At 50.4% G+C, this 14,156-nt stretch overlaps 1 protein-coding gene across 1 annotated transcript in view; it reads left to right on the top strand.

Moving 5' to 3' along the window:
* LOC140391697 (cysteine and histidine-rich domain-containing protein 1-like) overlaps positions 1-14,156 on the top strand; it is a 65,130-nt gene that overhangs the window by 25,785 nt on the left and 25,189 nt on the right. Inside the window, exons 5-6 of the mRNA XM_072476458.1 lie at positions 5,385-5,488; positions 5,845-5,903. Coding sequence (XP_072332559.1) covers positions 5,385-5,488; positions 5,845-5,903 — 163 coding nt within the window. The remainder of the gene's footprint in view (positions 1-5,384; positions 5,489-5,844; positions 5,904-14,156) is intronic.

Below are 14,156 nucleotides of genomic sequence, written 5' to 3' on the forward strand. Positions count from 1 at the left end.
ATAAACAACAGCTAAACTAATTTGATTAATGACTCAATAAAAAGTTGCCTTATTTTAACCTGACAAGGTTATCTGACGTCCTTCTCATTTTGTTTGTTTTAGTTTGCTTGTAAAATGTTCTCCAAATGTTAAAATAATAAAGCCTTGTTAAAATCTCCAGTTGAAATGGCCAGTTGAAATGTTGTGACGCTGGAGCAAATCTTTAAGTAGCTTTATTAATCAGGACATTTGTTCACTGTAAAATTAGTTGTACTGCATTTTCTTGTGTTGGAATAGGGGCTGGAGTTATTTCTGACTTTTGGCATTGCTGGTAGATTCTACTTGGATGATGAATAGGACGTGATGGAAATCTTCTGTCACATCATCTTCTGATATTTTGCAAACAGTTTCTGTCTAGGCTGAGGAATAGTCAGATTTGCTAACTGGTGGAATAATCACTTTGCCTTGGGATAAGGGCAAGATAATCTAAGGCAGGAATTTGAATTGTTTTAAAATCCATATTCCTAATCAAATACAATACAAAAAATATTTTTATTGTTTCCACTTATTGTTGGCTGTCTATTCTGAATGTAGATGTTGCGTTCCAAATTGGCCTCTGGCTGTAGGATATATTTCTGGGGAATATTGTTTTATTCCGTAAAGAAGGCTGTGTGTAAACAATTTAATTATGCTGGAGACTTGTCTGGGAGAGTTGAGGGATGAAAGGGGTAAAAGTGCTAAATGCATACATTGGTAAAGTGAAGCCACGGTGAAGTTAAATAGGTTAGGGTTTAGAAATTTGCATTCGGTGATAGGACTTGGCTTTTCAGCTGTTAAGTTTCAAGAGAGTGAGAAACATTTACAACTTAACGGTTTTGTAAGGGAAGGATATTCAATTGTATTTGACCTAAAAGTAGAGGCAATAAGAAGACAAAATATTTTTGTAAATTGTTATGGGCCAGGGCTTAGAAACTCCAAAGTGCATTGTGAAGTTCACCTGACCTATAACCGTTTATGTTGCATTTGGCTAGGATGAGCACAAGAGCCTTCACTTCAGGTGTGATTCATCAATCTCCTTGGGCGCTTTTATCGAAACAAAGTTTATTATAATAATGTAGTCAACGTATATAAAATACAGCAAGAATTTGTTATCAATTACAAACATAAAGAAAACACAACAGCTACAGTAATCTATGTATATAACTCTTAATGAATCCCTTTAGTATCTGTTCTAATTCAATACAAAATCCAATAAACCAAAACCCCTTTAAAGGGTGTGGCCCAGCACACTGTAATCTCACTTGAATGGGACTGGTCCTTTCCCTGAAATTCTGATCCCGTTCCAGCCAGCAGATCCAAAACTCCTTCCGGAAAGCAGCTCTATCTTTAAAGTTACCACGGTAGTTTGCCACCCAATGTGCTTTCAATTCCCTGGAACAGCTTTAAAATGAAAACAGAGAAACACTGCTTCTCTTCTACAGTCCAAAGCAACAAACCAAAACTGAAACCCAAACTCTAAACCCCCTCTCATCTGACAGCCACAGCCCAGCTCCACATCACTGATGCCGTGCTACAAGTCATATGGTAAGACCAAACCTTTCTTAAAGGGACACTCACATGACAGTATTTTTGTAAAAGCTGACTTGAGTTTCTGATGGAAATTAAATCAAAGATGAAAGGGAAAAAAGATATTTAAAGAAAGATGTTGAGCTTAGTTATGTTGGCTGTGTGAAGAAGATATCCTGGGAACAGCTCTGCTGAGTTTCAGTGACTTCTGAAACAGCTATCCAGATATCAGAAAAGAATTTGGTTTCAGAAAGCAGTCTTGCTTCTGAATTTTCTTGGATTTCCATACAAAGGGTGGAAGACAGTTTGAGAAATTGTGTGGTATGCATTACTACAGTGACAGCATGAGTAATATCGGATTAAGGTGGTGTTGCGAGGAAGGTGTTTACTTCTGTGTTCTGACTAAATTAGTTTTTCGGGGATCTTTTGTAAGACTATTTTAATGGCATAACTTTAATCTTGTGTGCTTAAGTTTGTTTCTTGTTAATAAATCTTAATATTTTTGAAATACCAAAAGTGAGACAGGAATTGTAAGCTATTGACATCAGGGGCGAAATTCTCCGTTATCGGCGCAAAGTCCGCCGATTGGCGCAAATCTGACTTGCGTCACGCCGGAAAATTCGTTGCAAAGTCTCCGGCCCAAAATGGGCTAGCAGCGACGTGACGGGATCCGCGCTTGCTCACATGGTTCACGCCGTGCAGCGTCATACACACCGCACGGCGTGACGGCTCATAAGGACGCGCTGCTCCCCCCCCCCACCCGACCGGAACACCCGACTGGATGGCTGGCCGCCGCTCAGCCCCGAGGTTCCAGTCACGGGATGTGGAGGCGCTCCTGGACGCAGTGGAGGAGAGGAGGGAGGCCCTGTATCCCGGGCATGGCCGCAGAGTTGCCCCACGCCACAGCCGGCGTCTGTGGAGGGAGGTGGCAGAGGTCGTCACCGCTGCGGCTCTGAAACCACGGACAGGCACCCAGTGCCACAAGAAGGTGAACGACCACGTCAGAGCAGACAGGGTGAGCCTCTCCCCCCTCCCCCATATCCCCCCTCTCCCATATCCCCCCCTCCCCCATATCCCCCCCCCCTCACCCATATCCCCCCCTCCCCCATATCCCCTATGCAGGAGCAAACGTCGAGGCACCCATCCCTGCAGATGCAGACCGCCCGCAGGATGCCCCTCGGAGGCCACGGGAGACGGAGAGACCCGGACCCTCCGGCATGCGACGTCCGCAGGATGCCCCTCGCACACCACGGGAGATGGAGAGACCCGGACCCTCCGGCATGCGACGCCCGCAGGATGCCCCTCGCACACCACTGGAGACGGAGAGACCCGGACCCTCCGGCATGCGACGCCCACAGGATGTCCCTTGGAGACCACGGGAGACGGAGAGACCTGGAGCAACAGGGAGACGACGCCCCCGTCACGTGCGGGTGCGACGACGCAGGCGTGTGCCACTCAGCGACGAGAGGGGCAGCCACAGGCCCCCGTCACAGCCGAGCCGGGACAGCACTACCCAGGAAGACGAAATACCGGACAGTGACTCAGAGTGGATGGGTGGAGACGAACCCCCACCCCAAAGTGCCATGGACTCCAGAGTGGGACAAAGAGCACGACACAACGCCACTGCTGTCACCAACACCCTCCACCATCGCAGAAACACTCACCACGGTTGGGCACTTTAGTGATGAGGTGTCTGGTACACTCACTGGTGCGCACAACACAGCCGCCCCGGTACAGCAGGTGGAGGTAAGAGCAGCAGAGGGGCCGGGCGGTCGGAGGGCAGCCCAGCCCAAGCGAACATCTGCCGCCCAGATGGATCCCGGGTTCCTGGAGTTACCACACCCACACATAGATCAGATGCAACCACCGACCCGGAGACGAGCGAAGAGGGTGACGGCCGGCTTGCGGCGGTTGCAGTCGCAGGTGGAGGAGTCCAGCAGCGTCCAGGAGCTGGGAGTGGTGCCGGTCATGAGGGCATCGGCGCCAGTGGCCATATGCGAGCCGGCGTCACACAGTCACAGACAGGGTTTGCCAACCCCCTGGGCTCCATGGCTGCAAACCTGCAGACCCCTGTCGATACCAGCACGGGCCTCCAGGACTGGCAGCGCCAGATGTCGGGGGGGCGTCGGATGGCCAATCCGTTCGCATCCCCCACCCATGTAGAGGCCTGGGGGCCATCGGGCACCCCGAGGGAGGAGGAGGTGGTGTGGTCCGTCCCGGCTCCCCCTGTAGGGGAGGTCCTGGAACACCGCGACACCTCGGACTCTTTTCTCTCTCCCCCCCCCCCCCCCCCCCCCCCCCCCCCGTCGCATCGGTTGGGCAATGGGCAGGATAGGCTGGCAGATGTGTGCCACGGTTTCCCGCCTCATCCGAAGTCTCCTCCTGCATTCCCGGTCCGTGAGGTCCTGGTATGACTGCCGGGGCCGGTACACACGGGGCGCCCTCGGGTGCCTCCGTTGCCGTGGGGCCGCGACGCCCTCCTCCCCCTCCTCGTCCTGTCGGTCAGGTGTCCTTCCAGCCTGGGCGGCTGCCGCCTGCCCCTCCTGCGGCAGCCTGCGCCGCCTCCCTGGCACGCTCCTCCTCCTCCTCCTCATCCAGGGCAACATAGACATTAGCGGCTGCCGCCACGGCGGCCAACATCGCTGGATGATCGGAAAACATGACGGCCTGGTTGGGGGGGGTGCGAACGACGACATGTCATCATTGCCCATATCCCCTCCTTCCCCCCCCCCCCCCAGCCAGGTGGCATGGACCGCATGGGTCCAACTGTTGGAGGCTGGCACCTGGCCAGGTGGACCAACTCACTTGCCCTCGCATCCCCCTCCCCGGCATGGACCCCCCCCCCCCCCCCCCCCCCCATCCTCCTCCCCAGCACGGACCCCCCATCCTCCTCCCCGCACGGACCCATCCCCCTCCCCGGCACGGACCTCCCATGCTCCTCCCCGGCACGGACCCCCCCATCCCCCTCCCCGGCACGGATCCCCCTCCCCGGCACGGACCTCCCATCCCCCTCCCCGGCATGGGCCCCCCCCATCCTTCTCCCTGGCACGGACCCCCCCCCCCCCCCCCCCCATCCTCCTCCCCGGCACGGACCCCCCCCTCCCGGCACTCCCCCGGAGCCCAGCCCACTCTCACAACCCTACACACGCCTCTCCCCCACACATTCAGACTGCAGCCACGCCATCGCCTGCCCAGCGGCCAACCCCCCAGGCCGTCACTCACCTCCACGCTGGTCGGCGTGAACCTGGAGCTAGGTTCACGCCGATTAAAAGGAGGTTTGATTTACGTCAACGTGACCGGTCATCACGTCGACGGGACTTCGGCCCATCCGGAAGGGAGAATATCGGCAGGCCCAAAATCGGCTGCCTTGCGCACACCCGTGCCATTCTCCGACGTCTGCGGCGCCATTAACGCCCCCGCCGACTTTTCTCCCTTCAGAGACTTCGGCAACCGGCGGGGGCGGGATTCACGGCGGCCAACGGCCATTCTCTGACCCGCTGGGGGGTCGGAGAATGACGCCCCAGTAGTTTCTTTCCCTTGTTTTCAAAATACAAAAAAAAGATTATGATCAGTTAGACAAGTTTTCCTGTGGAATTTGGTTTGCTCAGCAAATAACATCTTCTGTGGTCATAACTAGCAGGATCATTTTTGGCTGGTTTTTGAAGCTCTACGATAAACTTGTTATTACTTGATGGGCTATTACATCTATGAACTTGTGGAAGCTAGAGGTTCTTACTAAAAAGAACAATGAGGGCAAGTAAACAGGATTCAGTTTACATTTTTTGAAACTGAATGTGCTTGGGTAACACCTATAAAAGCATTTTATTTGTTCCTAATAGGCCAGATGCCGCTTTGGTAAGGTTGGAGCAAAAGGTTTCTTCGTCATTGAAGCAAGTGCTAGAAAAACTCAAGTTAAATGCTGACAATGGACCTACAAATAAAGGTGAACAATTTTGGACATTACAAGCTGCAGTATATAGTTGTATGCTGTTCTTTGCACTTGAACTTGCAATAAAAATAGGTCGAAATTATTAAATCACAATTGTAGCTGATGTATGTTCTTAATTTCAAATTTATTTTTATTAACTGTTGCATACAATGTCTATTGGTAAGAACAATTGGTATAAAAGCAAGTTCTCATAGAAATCAGTGTCTTCTGTTGACATCAAAGGCAAGGATTAGCTGCATAATGAAAATTATAGCATTTGAAATACTCATGGTGGAAAGGTAATTTTCCTTCCTACCCACTTACTCAATATTGAATAGTTGCAAACTAAAACAAAATTCTATCTTTTATAGAAGAGGATAGTGATGAAGTAAAAGTTGGAATTACATGTAAAAATACAGGTTGTAACAAGGTAAGCAAATTCAAGGGGAGCCGAACCCTGCTGTCAAATGTAATGCTCTCATTTTTAATACAGTCTTGCTAAGTGGCAGCCAATTCGCAAATTTTGGGAAGCAGAGAAATGGAATTGATTAGGAAACACGAAGACAGGACCTGGACAAAACAAAATTGACTTGCTACAGTGTCAGTTTTGGTGGGAGAAACTTATCAGAAATTTATGACGGTCATCTTTTGAATCTGAGAGATCAGCTATCTTATATTGTATGTTGCGATAAATACCTACTTCATAGATCATGGTAAGATTTTGATGTAATTTTTAGTTCTGGGAAGATTCTAGTTAACTTGTAGAAAGAATATGGTATAATGCAACAAAAACAGCTTGAAGACTGTCATACTTAAGGGGTTAATAGCTGGAAAGGGAAGATCATAAAACAGCAGGTGGCATACTTAGCTGGAGAATTGGAGATGGATTATCTACATTGCTTTCAAAGAAATGCAGCCAGAGTTGTTTCGTTTAGGGAGTTAAAGTTCCAATTAAATTAAAAGCATTCATAGATTCATAGAATTTACAGTGCAGAAGGAGGCCATTCGGCCCATCGAGTCTGCACCGGCTCTTGGAAAGAGCACCCTTCCCAACCGCACACCTCCACCCTATCCCCATACCCCAGTAACCCCACCCAACACTAATGGCAATTTTGGACACTTAAGGGCAATTTAGCATGGCCAATCCACCTAACCTGCACATCTTTGGACTGTGGGAGGAAACCGGAGCACCCGGAGGAAACCCACGCACATACGGGGAGAACGTGCAGACTCCGTACAGACAGTGACTCAAGCCGGGAATCGAACCTGGGACCCTGGAGCTGTGAAGCAATTGTGCTAATCACTATGCTACCGTGCTGCCCCTATTCAGGAGGCTTCCGGTGGCGGCTATGAAGGAGTATGTCGCACATTTGGTGGCTCCTGCTCGGGTCGGACTTTTGGACCTTTTCCCCCGATTTTCTACTGGACTTGAACTGTAAAACTGAAGACAGAGGCAATTGTTGACTAAATTCCCACATCGGTGCATGGAGAGAAGGACTAGAAGTGCTCGTAAAGGCAGAAACAGAAAGACAGAGAAGGCTTGGGCTGAAGCTGCAGCGGGAGACAGCATGGCGGAGAACCGGACCTCTGGTTTGTTGACCAAGCGGCCAACAGAGCAGCTGATGCAAGTTATTCAGGAAGGCTTTGCTAAGCAGAAATGGGACTGCTTGGACCCGATATAAAAGAGTTCATTGAGTGTCTGGAGCTCAGATTAGATGCCCAAGATTGGGCGATCCAGAAGATGGAGAAGGCGCTGGCTGAGCAGGAGGAACATCAAACTGCGGTGGAGTTGGAGCTGGGGATGCTGGGAGAACAGCAGAAGAAGCTCCTGGAGAAGGTGGAGGACCTCGAGAATAGGTCCCGCCGGCAGAACCTGAGAATCATTAGGCTCCCGGAGTGGTCCGAAGGAGCGGACACTGGGGCATACATCGCAGATATGTTTGAGAAGCTGCTGGGTGATGGGCAGTCTCCCGACCCTTGGAGGTGGACAGGGCTCACAGAGCACTCGTGAAGAAGCCCCGAACTGGAGACCCCCCTGAGGGCAATGGTGGTGAGATTCCACAGGTACTTGGATAAGGAGCGTATTCTACAGTGGGCCAAACAGACACGGAGCTGTAAGTGGGACAATAGTATCCTGCAGGTCTACCAAGACCTGAGAGTGGAGGTGGCCAGGTGAAGCGCAGGCTTCAACCAGATTAGGTCGATCCTTTTTAAGAAAAAGGTGAAGTTTGGACTGTTGTATCCGGCCCGTCTCTGGGTCACATATGAGGAACAGCACTTTTATTTTGAGTTGCCTGAGGACGCGCTGGACTTCGTGAAAATGAAAGGACTGGTGGTGGACTGAGAACTTTTGAACTTTGCTGCAACGTTCATTTTTTTTTTTTCTTTTTGTTTCTCTGTTCTTTTTTTAAAAAAGTTTCTCGTTTTTTGATTTGTGGAAGCTGTTTGTAATGCCTTCTGTATTGATTTGGGACCAGCAGCAGAGCTGAGTGAGTTAAGGTTTTCATTTGCGCTGTTGGGGGATGGAGGTGTGCTTGTTTAGATTTTGGTATTTCTCTGTCAGGCAATTGTGTGGGGATTGTTTGATGTTGGAGTATGTTTGCATGAGCAGGATGGGGAGGGAACAATGGGTGGGAGACTATCCGGCGCCTGGGATGAGGGCCACCAAACAAGCTGGACGGGCTAATTCACGGAAGCGCAGTGGGGGTGTGTGCATATGTTCGGTTTATCAAAGGGGTTGGGTTACACAGTGTTGTTATGGGGGGGGGGGGGGGGGGGGGGGGGCGAGGAGTGTTCTGCTGAGGAGGGAGGAACTTGGGCCAAGGGACAGAGAGGAGATTGGGGGCGGAGACTGCCTGGGGGCGGGCCGGTGGAGGTGCGGAGCATGGGCTGGAGGCGGGCCCAAAAAAGCGGATGGCTGATCGGCGAAAGGGGGGGGCGCAATGAACCCCCCAACTTGGCTGATCACCTGGAATGTTCAAGGGTTAAATGGGCCGGTCAAGAGGGCACATGCGTTCGCGCATCTTAGGGGACTGAGGGAGGATGTGGTACTGTTGCAGGAGATTCACCTTAGAGTAACTGACCAGATTAGATTGAAGAAAGGCTGGGTCAGTCAGGTCTTTCATTCGGGACTGGATTCAGAGGACTATAGGGATCGTGATCCTGATCAATAAATGGGTGGTGTTTGAGGCGAGTAGAATAGTTTTGGATGTGGGAGGTCGGTACATTATGGTCAGTGGGAAACTGGAGGGGGTGCAGGTGGTATTAGTAAATGTGTATGCGCCAAATTGGGATGATGTGGAGTTTAGAAAGAGGATGCTGGGGAAGATGGACCTGGACTTGCATAAGTTGGTCATGGGAGGGGACTTCAACACAGTTATTGACCCTGGCTTGGACCGGTCAAGCTTGAAAACGGGCCGGATGCCAGCAATGGCAAAGGAACTAAAAGGGTTCATGGAGCAGGTTTTGTGGGGGGGGGGGGGGGGGGGGTAGATCCATGGAGATTTGACCAACAAGGGTGAAGGAGTTCTCCTACTCACATGTGCATAAAGTGTACTCCCGCATCAATTTCTTCATTTTGAGCAGGGCCTTACTGGCAGGGGTGGCGAACACAGGGTACTCGGCGATCACAATCTCAGACCATGCTCTGCACTGGGTTGACCTGCAGGTTAATAAAGACATTATCCGCACTGGAGGTTAGATGTTGGACTTTTGGCTGACGAAGGGGTGTGTGAGCGGCTGAGGAAATGTATTCAGAACTACCTGCAGGTCAATGACATGGGGGAAATTTCAGCAGCGATGGTCTGGGAAGCACTGAAGGCGGTGGTCAGAGGGGAGCTGATCAGGATACGGGCCCATAGGGAGAAGGTGGACAGGGCAGAGACGGACCGACTGGTAAAGGGGATACTACAGATTGATAGGAGGTATGTGGAGACCCCAGAGGCAGGGCTTTTAAGGGAACGGCAGGGATTGCAGGCGGACTTCGGCTTGTTAACCACGGAGGGCGGTGGAGTAGCTGAGAAAGGTGAGGGGGGCGATCTATAAGTATGGAGAGAAGGCCAGCAGAATGCTTGCACAGCAGCTTAGAAAGAGAGAGGCAGCCAGGGAGATAGGGAAAGTAAATGACGGCGATGGGAATCTGGTTGGAGATTCATCAGGGGTGAATAAGGCGTTTAGGGATTTCTAGAGTAGGCTGTATAGGTCGGAACCCCCTATGGGGCCGGAGGAGATGAGGCACTTCTTGGGGGGGGGGCTGAATTTTCCAAAGGTGGACGGGGAACTGGTAGAAGGGCTGGGGGCCCTGATCGGGTTGGAAGAGATGGCGGAGGGTCTGAAGGCCATGCAGGCGGGTAAAGCCCTGGGACCAGATGGGTACCCAGTGGAGTTCTATAAAACGGTCTCTGGTATATTGGGGCCGGTGTTGATGAGGATGTACAATGAGGCAAGGGAAAGTGGGGTGCAACCCCCGATGATGTCACAGGCCACGATTTCACTGATTCTGAAGCGGGACAAGAACCCGGAGCTATGTGGGTCCGACAGGCCGATATTCCCGTTGAATGTGGACACCAAACTGCTAGCCAAAATGTTGTCCTCCAGGATTGACGGTTGTGTTCCAGACGTTATTGGGGAGGACCAGACGGGGTTTGTTAAGGGTAGGTAGTTGGTGGCCAATGTAAGAAGATTGTTAAATGTGATCATGATGCCCCCTGAAGGTAGGGAGGTGGAGGTAATGATCGCAATGGATGCAGAAAAGGCTTTTGATCGGGTAGAATGGGATTATCTGTGGGAGGTACTGGGACGGTTCGGATTTGGGCGGGGCTGTATTGACTAGGTCAGATTTGTGTATCAGGCTCCTGTGGCAAGTGTACAGACGAATAGGACAACATCGAACTATTTTAGACTGCACCGGGGGACAAGACAGGGATGTCCCCTCCCCACTGTTGTTCGCGCTAGCTATAGAGCCATTGGCAATTGCTCTGAGAGCCTCAAGGGCCTGGTCCGGGGGAGTGTGGAGCACAGTCTCACTCTATGCAGATGACCTGCTTCTGTATGTATCGGACCCATTAGAGGGGATGGAAGAAATCATGAGGATTCTTGGGGAGTTTGGCCGGTTTTCGGGGTATAAGCTAAATATGGGGAAAAGTGAGATGTTTGCAGTCCAGGCGAAGGGACAGGAGAGGCGATTGGGGGAGTTGCCGTTTAGATTAGTAGGGGGAAGCTTTAGGTACCAAGGCATTCAAGTGGCGCGGGAATGGGACCGGCTGCATAAATTAAATCTGGACCGGCTAGTAGACCAAATGCAGGATGCTTTTCGGAGATGGGACGCGCTCCCGTTGTCATTAGCTGGGAGGGTGCAGACGGTGAAGATGACGGTCCTCCCGAGATTCCTGTCCGTGTTTCAATGTCTCCCCATCATTATTCTGCGGTCCTTTTTTAAACGGTTCAACAAAGTGATCTCTGGCTTTGTTTGGGCAGGCAAGACCCCGCGGGTAAGGAAGGTAATGCTTGAGCGGAGTCGGGGAGAGGGCGGGCTGGCCCTGCCAAATTTTAGCAACTATTACTGGGCGGCTAATATAACCATGATCAGGAAGTGAGTGGTTGGGGAGGGGTCGGCATGGGAGCGTATGGAGGAGGCTTCATGTTGGTAACTGTGCCTCTGCCGTTCCCGCCGGCATGGTACTCGACCAGTCCCGTGGTGGTGGCGGCCCTGATAGTCTGGGGGCAACGGAGGAGACATGTGGGAGCAGAGGGAGCATCGGTCTGGTCCCCAATCTGTAATAATCAGCGGTTTGCCCTGGGATGTATGGATGGGGTGTTCCGGATATGATGGAGAGTAGGGATTGAGAGGATGGGGGATAAGTTTATAGAGGGGAGCTTTCAGAGTATGAGGGCACTGGAAGAGAAGTTTGGGATGGCGAGGGGAATCAAATTCAGGTATCTGCAGTTGTGCGACTTCCTACGTAAACAGACGTCAACCTTCCCGCTCCTACCACTAAGGCTGGCACTACTCCTCAATTTCACCAAGGTACATCTGCCATGCTACACAAAGTTGGGTACGATCGGATTCGGGACCAGTAACGCTTTGTTCAAAATAGACAAAGGTTGATACCCAATACACTTGCGAAGAAAATAAAGCCACAAGATTTCATAGGTTTTAATCAACAAATGCACTTTTATTACACAAAGTCAGAAAGATAAAACAATCTACAATATCTATCTTGTATTCTAATATTCAGAGTTAATGTGAATTAACAAGCAAACGGTCTAATGCACCACAATTCACAATAGCAAATGCAACCAAGACAGATTTTCTCAGCAACCCACCCAGACATCAAAAAGGTCAACCAATCTCATTGAAACTCTTTCCTCATGAAGAACACCAACACCATTCATTGTTGAAGATCATGCCTTGGAATACCCTCACAGTCACTCCCAACTCTCAATGCCTCAACAACTGCACATCCATTGAGGTTCAGTTCCCCTGGATGTCAGAGTCTGCATTCCAGCCTCCGTTTAGTTGCGCAATTTCATTTCTTTAATAGCTGACTAGTTTCACTGGCTGGCACTACTCCTCAATTTCACCAAGGCCCATCTGCCATGCTACACAAAGTTATAAACAGCTGAGGGTCTCTTCTGAACTCTAAACCTTCTCAGCACAAAGCCAGTAACATCTGCCATCTTCTTTTGCATTCCAGGATTTCTCCAGAGTCATAACTACAGGGACAGGGTAGTTTCCACTGATGGGTAGGAGAAGGGAGCGTCTCGGACATTTACAAGGAACTTATGGGGTCAGAGGATACGAAGACCGAGGAGCTGAGGCGCAAGTGGGAGGAGGAGCTGGGAGGAGAGATGGAGGATGGTCTATGGGCGGACACGTTGAGTCGAGTCAATGCGTCCGCAACATGTTCCAGGCTCAACCTGATAAATTTAACGTCGTTCACCGGGCTCACATGACAGTAGTCCGGAGGAGCAGATTCTTTGGGGTGGAAGACAGGTGTGCAAAATGCGCGGGAGGACCAGCGAACCATGTCCACATGTTCTGGGTACGTCCGAAGCTTGGGGGATTTTGGCAGGGGTTTGCACATGTCATGTCGACTGTGTTAAAAACAAGGGTGGCGCTGAGTCCAGAGGTGGCGATTTTCGGGGTGTCGGAAGAATCTGGAATCCAGGAGGAGAGAGAGGCAGACGTTTTGGCTTTTGCTTCCCTGGTAGCCTGGCGATGGATACTATTAGCTTGGAGGGACTCAAAACCCCCGAAGTCGGAGACCTGGCTATCGGACATGGCTAGCTTTCTCTGTTTGGAGAAAATCAACTTCGCCTTGAGAGGGTTACTGTTGGGGTTCGCCCGGAGGTGGCAACCGTTCGTCGACTACTTCGAGGAAAATTTATCGTCAGCAGAAGGGGGGGGTTAGTTTAGCTTAAGAGTAGTGGGTTCATAAAGGTGGGACCTGTAAGGGAGAGAGACAGCTTTTGCACTATGTTTATAGTTTCATGTACATTGTTTATTGTGTTCATCATAGATTATCATAGAATTTACAGTGCAGAAGGAGGCCATTCAGCCCATCGAGTCTGCACCGGCTCTTGGAAAGAGCACCCTACCCAAGGTCAACACCGCCACCCTATCCCCATAACCCAGTAACCCCACCCAACACTAAGGGCAATTTTGGACACTATGGGCAATTTATCACGGCCAATCCACCTAACCCGCACATCTTTGGACTGTGGGAGGAAACCGGAGCACCCGGAGGAAACCCACGCACACACTGGGAGGATGTGCAGACTCCGCACAGACAGTGACCCAAGCCAGAATCGAACCTGGGACCCTGGAGCTGTGAAGCAATTCTGCAATCCACAAGGCTACCGTGCTGCTCCATTTGTCTGACCTGTATAAAGATTAAATTCCTCTGAGTATTATATCTACTTTGTTAAAAGTTCCTCTTATTTCTCGTATTCTGTCAGGTTCGATTCCCTGCTTGGGTCACTGGGATCAGTGTTGGGCCCAAAATTGTTCACAATTTACATAGATGATTTGGAGTTGGGGACCAAGGGCAATGTGTCCAAGTTTGCAGACGACACGAAGATGAGTGATAAAGCAAAAAGTGCAGAGGATACTTGAAGTCTGCAGAGGGATTTGGATAGGTTAAGTGAATGGGCTAGGGTCTGGCAGATGGAATACAATGTTGACAAATGTGAGATTATCCATTTTGGTAGGAATAACAGCAAAAGGGATTATTATTTAAATGTTAAAATATTAAAACATGCTGCTGTGCAGAGAGACCTGGGTGTGCAAGTGCATGAGTCGCAAAAAGTTGGTTTACAGCTGCAACAGGTGATTAAGAAGGCAAATGTAGTTTTGTCCTTCATTGCTAGAGGGATGGAGTTTAAGACTAGGGAGGTTATGCTGCAATCGTACTAGGTGTTGTGAGGCCACACCTGGAGTATTGTGTTCAGTTTTGGTCTCCTTACTTGAAAAAGGACGTACTAGCACTGGAGGATGTGCAGAGGAGATTCACTAGGTTAATCCCAGTGCTGAAGGGGTTGGATTACGAGGAGAGGTTGAGTAGACTGGGACTGTACTCGTTGGAATTAGAAGGATGAGGGGGGATCTTATAGAAACATATAAAATTAGAAGGGAATAGATAGGATAGATGCGGGGAGGTTGTTTCCACTGGCGGGTGAAAGC

The sequence above is a fragment of the Scyliorhinus torazame genome, chromosome 15, assembly GCF_047496885.1.
Source record: "Scyliorhinus torazame isolate Kashiwa2021f chromosome 15, sScyTor2.1, whole genome shotgun sequence".
Classification (NCBI taxonomy): Eukaryota; Metazoa; Chordata; class Chondrichthyes; order Carcharhiniformes; family Scyliorhinidae; genus Scyliorhinus; species Scyliorhinus torazame.